This window comes from Toxorhynchites rutilus, chromosome 3, assembly GCF_029784135.1.
Source record: "Toxorhynchites rutilus septentrionalis strain SRP chromosome 3, ASM2978413v1, whole genome shotgun sequence".
NCBI classification, from domain to species: domain Eukaryota; kingdom Metazoa; phylum Arthropoda; class Insecta; order Diptera; family Culicidae; genus Toxorhynchites; species Toxorhynchites rutilus.
In genome coordinates, this window is record NC_073746.1 from 42,386,879 (window position 1) to 42,397,548 (window position 10,670).

General features: G+C 42.3%; 1 protein-coding gene across 1 annotated transcript; it reads right to left on the bottom strand.

Moving 5' to 3' along the window:
* Positions 1-5,069: 5,069 nt before the first annotated feature.
* Positions 5,070-10,266, bottom strand: LOC129778557 (uncharacterized). The gene has a single exon (XM_055785523.1). It carries the CDS (start codon positions 8,230-8,232, stop codon positions 6,868-6,870), a length of 1,365 nt encoding a protein of 454 aa, XP_055641498.1. The 5' UTR covers positions 8,233-10,266; the 3' UTR covers positions 5,070-6,867.
* Between the last annotated feature and the right edge of the window lie 404 nt (positions 10,267-10,670).

Sequence of the window (10,670 nt, forward strand, 5' to 3'; positions counted from 1 at the left end):
CTTTTACATCACGATCTGACAAAAATCTACATTGATAGGTAATTTGGTTTGGACATTTAGCGCGTAAAATTATAACTCGTATACTCGTGCACGGTATCACAGAACACCCATCTTTTACGCAGCTTAAAAATTCCGTTCTTCCAGAATGTGTTATCTAAAAACAGGTTGACAGGTTTCACAACTTGAACCGGAGTTGCATTTTATGCCAACTATTCGAAGTCTTTGAGCGATTTGATTTACGAAGTTTTACGGAGTGACCTGGTTACCTTTGAAAGTATCAGAAATTGCAGTTCAAAGCAATTATTTCCAACATATGTAGTGATTTTTTGTAAAAATATTTATTTTCTTTTAGTTGGGTCAGAAACCCAATAAAACATGTCAACTTACATCTCATCTTTCTGGACATAAGTTGGAATTAAAACTATTATCAATGTTTAAGACAGAAGCATATAACTAATAATGTAAGGAAATTGCTGTTATGTGTTCGGTGCATAATTGGTAATATAAATCGGGACATTGTAAACTACGAGTAATTGCTCAATTCCTAATAAACTCAAAATTCAGATTTAATTCTATGTGAACTAACTTCGAATCAGCGGCTCCGCGAAACTACTGTTACTCAACATGCCGTGGCAAGGAGTTGTCTAGCTCTTAGTGGAGTCGAGAATTTGACCTTTATTTGTGAGATAATGCCTGAGGATAAACCGATTTGAAGTTGAATGCAAGGAAAATGAGATTGGATCAATCATAACAAAATTAACAAGCAAATACACCGATAAACAACTATAACATCAAATTAGGAATGGGTATCTTGAGCTTGTAATACCACCGCTATATCGTCTAGCTACGATAGATCATTAACTGTTGGAATGTTCATAATTTGAAGTAACCTCGGTCCCACGACAGCGCCCCGAAGGAGCTATTCGCAATCACCTTGTAATGAGGCAAGCTAATCTCAATAACCAGATGCGGGACAAATTGAGGAACTATAGTTCCCTAGATGTATATTCGGACTTTAAAAACAAATGTTCTTACTTTTGTTTTTTTATGTTCCTTCATCACGTTTTATGAATGTGTAATGTTTATAACACACATACAAACGTTCTGCATTGACTGCGCATTCCGAAGCAAATAATTTTCGTGTCAACAACTGGTACGGAAGCAGACCACCGACTAGCGAAAAATTTGCTTTCTACTTATTCTACTTCTTCTTTGTCTTATAGAGTATTCTAAATTTGAAGTTCATTCGTCTTGATTGTTATTGAGAGTGTTCTGCACACCACTAACAACTATCCCTTCCTTGATTGAGGCGACCCTTCTGGCCTTCGGGCGTCGCATATCATACTAACATTCCTTCCTATCAGACTTCAGTTTATGTGAGACCAATCGCTCAATGAATTTTGAATGTTTCAATTTTTGAATAAATTCCAATTGGTACTTGGAAATTGGTACCTCATACTTCTCTTTCTTTTGTTGTGTTATAGGAAATTCAAACTTCAAATTTCATTCGTCTTTAGCTTTAAAAAAAATGTCAATTGATCTTCTAAATGCTGATTGCACGCTGGAACGATTCAGAGTTGATTTAACCGTGCGGTACTGAATTGTTCCTCGCCAGTTAGACTGCTCTTGCACAGATGCACAGATTGCTCGTACATCAGCCGAATTCGATGCGACAATTTGACAGTCGAGTAGTTCGACTGTGAAGTTGGTTTTGATGGTTATGTTCGCAAAATTGATATGAAACATCGTTATCGCTTTGTTCAGCGTTTCTGTTCAGAAGTAATTATGCGGCGCACCCAGAATAGTTTAAGCAATGTATGTTCCGAACTGGAACCTTCAATTTTGATTTTTAAATAGACTTAACGGGACTAACGAGACACTAAAAGTATTGCCAAGATACAAAAAGTACAAAAAAAATAAATAATTCATAACTCCTTTTTTGAGCTACATTTCTTAGAAGCGTAACTATGTTTCCGCTGTTTCCGGCTCCAGCAGTAAATTTTGTACAATTTAGACCCATCCAAAACGTCGTGCTCTGTGATTAGACAAATGATGGAAAAAAAACATTTGAGACAATAATGATTTTGTTTTGGTGTCATAAACTTCTTAGTTTTGTGGAAAGGCCTGATTTTGTGCAAATTCCCATCATTTGCGAGAAGTTTTGATTTTATTCTTTCAGAAAGTGGCACCTGAGTCACGTCGAGCACTCAAAAAAGATTACGGAGCTGCTAACCGAAACAGGACCGTAATAGGATGACGGTTATTCCGATGTTGGGAGTGCACCCGTGACCGAGTGGTTAGCGTCTCACATTATCATGCCGGGTGGTCGGGTTCGATTCCCGTTCTGGCCGGGAGATTTTTCGTCAAAAGAAATTTCTTTGCACTGTGTATTCTAAAGCGTGCCCCTCGGAATACATTCAAGGCGTGTTATTTGGCTTAAGAAATCTCAGTATTAATAAATGACGCTAGTTAATGCATACGTTGGGACGGCAAAAGTTTCACAGGGAACATTAACACCATTCAAGAATTCCGATGTTGACGATGGTCCGCATGATGAAGGCTGTGGAAGAAGCTTCAAAATTAGGAATTAGGAATTAGGAAACCCTCTCCTAGTGATTGCATGCGTTGAGAATAATTCAAAAGCAAAGGACTTGAATCATGATTTGGAGCCAAAGGACATCGAACATCGTTCTTTATCTGTAAACCACAGCTCGTGCGACGAAAAAGGAAGAGCTTTCTTCATCTTATCATGACGGGTGATGAAAAATAAATTGATCACAGGAACCCAAAGAAGAGAATGTCTTGAGGACTACTCAATCATGTGTGTACGTCGTTGGCTCGAACAAAAATTCACGCGGTCAAGTTTTATACTGTGGGACCAGGTCGTAGTCATGATGTATGAGTTGTGGAATCGAACCGATCCATCACAGGAGAGAGGTATCGAATTCAATTGATGCGATTGAGCCAAGCACATAGGCACGAAAAGCGACTATAGTACGAGCAGAGGAACGAAAAAGTGTTTATAAGGCATGACAACGCTCGGCCTCACGATTCCAAATTGATTCATGGAAAGCTCCAAAATCCTCAATGGCTTGTACAGTAACAGTCTTCGAGCTGTTCCTAAAAGTTGGGAGAAATTTACAGCTAGTGATTGGAACAATATTCTGAATAATTCATTTGTAACCATTTTTTTCACAATACAGCTACATTTTTATTGATAGAAAAAATAGCGAGAAATAACTTACGCACCTCATTTATCTCCATAAAACGCGTTTTAATCAACCTAGGTAGATTTTTTTATGTAAAGATTAGGTTTTATGTAAAAATGTTATTAATGTGTTGTTTTGGAAAAACTAGTATAAAATTTTCGTGATAAACCGATGAAGACGGTTCAGCGAATAAACATTGTATCTAATCCTCCGAAATAACGAAATCCTGACGAACTCTAACGCTTCTAAAAATTATACAGGTTGATTGTATTCTGATCTGGATGGCGAAACAAAAATTTCAGAATCAGTTTTATTGCAAATTAATATTTTTTTCCAAAGTTTCGATTGAGATTCAATTAAAATATATCAATATATGAAATATATCATCGATGACTTCGCTTAGTGAACCGGTAAGCAACGGAGGAGTCACCAATATAGATTTGGAGATTTGGTATAGGAAAATCATACACTCAGACAAAGATCTTCTTCGATATCCCAGTCTAAGTAGAGCTAATCAAATCAGAATATGATCGAATAGACGTTTCCACCACACCTAGGAGTTGGATAAACCTTTTCTAATTGACTATAAACTGCATTTAACGAACAATATTGGCTATAGCTCAATAACTTCTCCTAATTTTCATGAACAAGACTTGAATAGAGGATTTGATGACAATTAGTGCGGACATTATTGAGCATAGAGCTGAATAAAACCATCATAAAAACGTCACACTGATCGGGAATTGTTAGTTGGGTAAGCAGCTAATATTTCCGAGCTGTATGGAAATTATAATATTTTAGTGATTCAATGGAGAATGGAAACATGTTTCTTCATTATAAAGTTACATGTTCGATGGGAGAATGTGTCTTGAATATGAAAACATTGTATATCAAATCATCTTCGTGCAAGATATGTGCAATTTTTCATACACTCTGTTGGGTGCAAAAAAAGAGTATTTAAGAGCGAAAACACCATGAAAATTTTTGGCGAGCAAGTTTACGCGCTTACTGAATGAAAACTCGGCAATAGTTAACACTTTTGTTTAGTTTATTCTCCGTTTCTCTTTCCATTTCGTAAAAAAGGGGTTTAATTTTAAAAAAATCACAAAATTGTCACAAGTTTTGAACAAAACATCACAATTTTGCTAATTATCTTATCTTTGTAATTAATTTTGTGTACCTCATAGGAATCTGGCAAATCTGAGAATCATTTTTTTTTTTTTGAAACCACTGTGACATGGTGGCACATTTCTGGAAACTTGAAGTAATACTCGATTTTCCTCGAATGGAAATACATAATAGACCTCCATCAAGCGAGGGAATCTCCAAATTCAAACCTCAACGTGAAAATGTGACGAAAGGAAGGGATGTCACGAGCATTGCGAAATACGATTTATAAAATCTATTCATATTTTATGTCACTACGAAATGGCCGTCAAACTTGCGTGTTCTAATAAATCGCCTCTCTAAATTGTAACAAATGTCGTTACCAGTTTTGCAACATTAAGAATTGCCCTCAACATGAACGGAACTATGAAAAATATACACAAATTAAAACATGCGGCTTGAGAATATTCCACCACATATTGCGGAAGAGAAAGTATAACAGCAAATCTTATGCCTACGGAACGCTCTGGAATATGGTTCCAACAATATATAGCTAATACTTACGTCAAACAACCTGCGAAAATTGAAGAATCTCTCTCAACGCAGAATATGTGGACTTTGGAACGGCAAAACCTAAGGACACCAAATTGACAAACCTTCAAGAACTCACCAATAGACAACACCTGTGGACGCCAAATTTCCTCGGAATGTGTAGTTTCTTTTGAAAAATAAAATAAATCAAGACCAGAAGCGTATTGTACAAAAAAGGTTGTTTTTATTTACAGGTAAAATTTTGAATTTTTCGGGCACTCCTTTCGGAAATTCTTAGCGACTCTATCCAACGTTTATTTCTACACGCTACCAAATGTACATTGAGAAAATTTACAGTAATAACTCCTACTCCTAGCATAATTATTTGCAGAACAAAACTTACATAAACAGTTAGTACACAGGACCGATAAAGGATTACCGAATATCACAGAACAGTGCAGAAGAAGATAATACGGATTTAGGTCTCTCTGAATCATTCAGAAATACGAAACATGTAACTATTCAATTTGTCGGAAAAGCTGAATTTGGTCACCGCCACAGCGGACAAAAATCGTGCATAATTTCCCGCCCTAAATACCAGGACGCGCCGCGCCCGAAGCGCAGCGAAACACAAAAAAATAAAGACAGGACTTACATCACAACACGAATGGCCGAGCAATATAAAAGCTTAGCCACTCAAAAACTTGATAAAACAGCAACTCAGCCGTTTTGAAAGGACTGATAGTAGCTCCACTGCTTCTGGCTTCTGCTTCTGCTGCCGGCCAGACAACCAAAATCTGTCTGCTGCACCACGGTACCTCCTGAACGCCACCCACCGCCCACCACCCACTCAGGCAGGACTTGCAGGGCTCAGGAGGGAAACAAAGAAAATGCAGATATCCGAAAAATTTGAAATCTCGCTTGCAATATCATCATCACGAGCCGTCCCTCTCGTAACTTCTCTCCGGGAGAACGAAACCACCGCCTCCTCACTCCATCTCACCCCCTTCAACCCAACACCCACGTTCGAATCAGAGGCCGCCGTAGTATTTTCGTACTCGTATCGAAGCAGCGCAGTGCTAATTGCGAAATTGCAGTCAGTCGTCGGAAGCATTCTTGGGCTCGCCTAGTGTCTGCTGCTTGCCCGCTCTGGCCTTTGCCTCTGACAACACGGACGGAATGAAAATGGTTCAATCTTCCGTCGTGAAATGTGCAAATACCGGCCGAAATCCGCCTCAACCCAATGCCAACCCCGCCGCGCAGCACCACTTTCGGTGCAAGTTTATTGCAATTTTTGGCATTACGAAATGGGCTTTCTGATCCTTAAAAGTTCTCCAACGAAAGTGTGCAATATGATTTTGCGGGGTGGTGGCGCGTGAGGGGGCGCGGGAGAAAGAGATGAAATTTCTGATTGTGAAATGTTGGTTCGTTTCTATGGTTATTGTGACTAATTCTTGAACGAAAAAAAAAAATGGTTGGATGCCTCTTTTTTTTCTCCCATAGTCATCGTGTCGAATGTTTTCGTCTTCTTCTTCCTCTTCTTCTGTTTTCTTGTTTTTTTTCTTATCTCCATTCGCGGTCAAATCTCTCAGTCTTCGGTTTACCTCTAATAAAAATGTGTGATTTTTCCTTGTTTTTTTCATCTGTTGTTGTTGTGTTACCCTACCGCGTGATTTTTTTGTTGTTTGTTTTGTTTCTTTAAATTAATATCACTCACTACTACACACTATAAGGACTATTAGATATTCGTGTTCTTTTTTTGCTCTCTATGTACGAACAAGGATACAACTTACGGATGCTCTTCTTGACTCTCTCTCTTTCGCTTGTTTTACAAGTATCGTTGATTTTTTTTTCGGGGAGAGTATTGACCCCCCGCCGCAAATAATAATTATAATAATTAGAACAAAACAGATCTAAGAGTCTCGTATTACAAATGTGTGTTTGTATGTGTGTGTGGGGGTGTACGTGTGTGTGTGTTTGTGTGTCATGATTAGCATCGCGTTAGGAATCGGCTTACGTGCTATCTCGTCAATGGCAGTGCGTTCCGCAATCCCGCCCGGTTAGGCCGACTGCTTGGCGGCAGTAGCAGCAGGTGCGAGCAGATCGCTAATACTACTAATCCTAGCAAACCTCGGGAGCTGGTCCTCACGGTGGCCGCGTTGTTGTAGGTGAGCTCCTCGTTCTTGACCACCTCGTTCGGGTGCTTGTCGTACTCGGTCGTCTTCTTCGTCGGCTTATTGTTCTGATGTGCATTGGACGGTGGATTGTTAATATTATAATTATTACTATTACTGTGGGCGCCGGAGCCACTTCCGCTGCTGCCGCCGCCATAGTTGTAGTTGTTGATCGCCGACCGCGGAGGCGACGGGGTGTAGTGATGCTGATGGCGGCCGTTTCCGCCGTTGACCGAAGGGGTCGACGGGACCGGCCGCTGCTGACCACCGTTCCAAACCGGCCAGTTCACCGTGCTCTGCACAATGTTACCCTGGCTGCTGTTGACTGCCGAGGACGGAAGTAGCCGCGTGGACGGATCGAAGCCATCCGTCGAACCGCCGCCACTGGCGTTGGTGTTGATCGACACACCACTGCTACCACTGACCGGGTTGTTGCCGCCACCACCCGACGAATTTCCACCGTCGATCGAGGTCGACGATGGGATGTTATTATTACTAGACGTTATGTTTGGATGCGGGTGCTGATCGTCGGCACAGCACACCTTGAATACTACTTTCATATTGTTCGTGGAACACCTGCCACCTATCCTCCGGTGGAGATCGTCCTTGGAGGATGTCGAAATAAAATAGTAATCATTCCCTGGTAGGAACTCTAAGCCACCGGGTTGCGGTGTAAATGGCCGGAATGTGATAGTGAAGAACATCAGCTTGTTCGGTTTGTCGCAGATGGCAATTATGCGCGGGTCATGGTTCGTGATCCGGCAGGTTTCGTACTCCACCTTCGACACGTTGTAGATAATGTACTTCTCCGTCTCGTTGTCGAACGTACCCGGCTCGTACACCGGACAGATGATGTGGACCTGGTCATACTCGAATGCCGAGTTGCCCTTATTCACATCGATGATGTGGTCCGTGTTGTCGATCCGGAATATGCTGTTCGTCGTGTTCCAGTGCATGTAGAACGTTTTGGCACAGTGCATCGGTGTGGACATCAGCAGCAGCTGGAGACATACGACCAGCCCCAGGGTCAGAAACGAACCCATCCGGAGGCTCGGTAGCAACCGGAACCGTGCGCTCTGGAGCCAGCATTTTCGTCGCTTCGTCGTGATGCTGCTGTTGATGGCGATCTGCCGTAGGTGGTGGTGGTGGTGGTGGCGACGGTTCACTTCGGTGACGTCACCTTTACTCTTCTTCCTGCCGTATCTGTTCATCTTTTTCGCATGGTATGCCAGCCCAAAACCCGCTCTCACCGGCTCAGAGATTATGTTAAGTATAAAATATTGCCTTCGGCGTTCGCGCTCCCCAAATCTTTCCGTCAATTGTTTGAATCTGTATTTTATTTAAATCACCGTCGAACCACGAATAACGTATCACTTTTTCTTCATCTCTCGCTCTGTCTGTCCGAATCTTACTCTGCGTTCGGGAGTTTCAACAACTTTGCTGGTTATCCCGTCGTCGTCTTCGTACGTGTCGTGTCAGTCAGCAGCCAAAAGGCGCTCCGCCGGTGTCGAACGACTCGTCCACCAGGGAACGGAGACGGCGACACGAAACAAATCCAGGAAGACAGACCACAAAAAAGAGTCAAGAAGCAGAACCATTAGCCACTTACATTGTCCGTGTGTCTGCTTGTGATTTCTTGTTTCGCCCTCGTCGTCGTTTCACAATCTATCTCTGTGTCTCTGTGGAGTGTGTATTATATGTTCACGACCAAACTTCCGCACCAAAAAATCCAATTCGCTGCACCAAATGCTCTTCTTAGTCACACTGTCACTGTCATAACCGATCAATTACGGAAACATCCTCATAGAACACTCGGAGCTCGGTTTCTTTCACGGTTTTCACTTTTGACACCGAGCGTAAATCACACTTTCGAGTTGTATGGTGTATATTTTTCCACTCGGTTATCCACGGATACGCCAGAAACCTTCCGCTTCGATCGTGCCTAGATATTGATTGTTCATTTACATTTCATTTCGCTTCGCACACATCACTTCTGGAGGGGTCTCCGTTTCAATTTTTGTTTCTTCTCCCAGCCGAAAATATTCTTGGATTCATACGTTTCTTGCTACTTCCACTAGACAGCAGCTCGTTCGCATTTGTTTTCCTCCACTTGATCGCTCTTTTTCTTCCTTCTTTTCTCAGCCTGGTTCCCTCGATAATCGAACAAAACTATTCGAAACCCACAGAATGCGGCGCACTCTTGGTTCGCCTGAATTTGCTCTTCTCGCTCTTTTTTCCCTACCAGCACCTACCAACCCGCAGGCAGGCAGCGAAAAACAACAACAACAACAACGATTTCGACAACGGCGGCGGAAAATTGATCATAGACGATTTTTTATTCCGCTTTTCCCGTCTCGCGGATGCGAAAATATAAATATATATTCGCTACACACATGCACGAAACACGGCACACATCTCCCGCACCACACCGTAGCGCCGGTATTCGCGTCGTGAAAATCACTTACAATATTTCGCCGCTCGGCCCTCTGTCGAGTATTACGCTTCGCACCCAATTCTGTTTTTCGCCCGTTCCTTCTCACAACTCATTTGCACCTCGAGCGATCAACATCGACGGTGGCGACCAGGCCTACTGGAACACATCACACAAAATACCCGAGCAAAACGAGACCCAAATAGACACGCACACTTTGGGTTTCGGTAGAAATTCTCCATTCATTCACACACTCGCCAAGGGGCTCGCCATGGCAGTAGGCCTAGGCTTTTCTCAAAACGTATCGACGAACAGAGACGAAAAAATCCACGTAAAAACACTTATTTTCTGCTTCAGCCCCGAGAGAAGGAAGCGAAAAGCAGCACTCGAGAAGGGTGCGCGAGCGAGAAGGCCGATACTTTCCTTCTTCTGTCGCTGCTGCTGTTGCTGCTTCGTTTTCTTTCACTTCTTCCGCTTCGCTATGCTCTCAACCTGGTCCTCCGAAATTAAAGGAAGAAAACTTGAAACTGTGTGTTCTTTTTTCGAACGGTGGTGTGTCTCCGTCTCGAGCCCGAGAAGCTAATTTAAAGCCGTTCCCGTTTGTCACAATAGTACCGTTTCCGATGCCGCACGATTTTTCTCACAACAAATCCAAAACAGCCCCTACTTAGACCATCAGTAGAGTGTACATAGTTCCCTTAAACTCCCTTTTGGCTCTTGAAAAGATGCCTCCTTCAAGCTGCAACACACAACTCATAGAAAAAATCCGACCGTAGCAGCGCGGACGAGACCAATTTCAATTCATTTCGCGACACAATACAAACGCATACTGAATACGAAGACCACTCTGTCATGGCCATCAGGCCCCAGCAGCAGCAAAACCATCGAAAGCTACGCGAGAGCGAGGGAGCGATATCGGTGGGAAAACCGTGTTATCGGGAGAGGGAGAGAAAATTTACACCGAACCGAGCAGACGCTTGCTACCCAGAAAAAAAAATGTAACACCACACACACACACACACACATGCGCAGCGCCACCGAAGAATGTGAGACAGAAGAGAGGATAATCGAACTGTCTTAAATTAAACTCCATTCACTTCCAGCCAAAAAACACAATCATCTCCAAAGAAGATGAATTTTCCTCAGAGCCTCGTTTCAAAATCCTAATTTTTCCGAAAAAATATCGGATTTCCTCGGAAAATACCTAAATTCCAGCCT

Excerpts from the sequence above, each read along its gene's own strand:
- LOC129778557 (XM_055785523.1), bottom strand. The coding sequence starts at position 8,232 with ATGAACAGATACGGCAGGAAGAAGAGTAAAGGTGACGTCACCGAAGTG.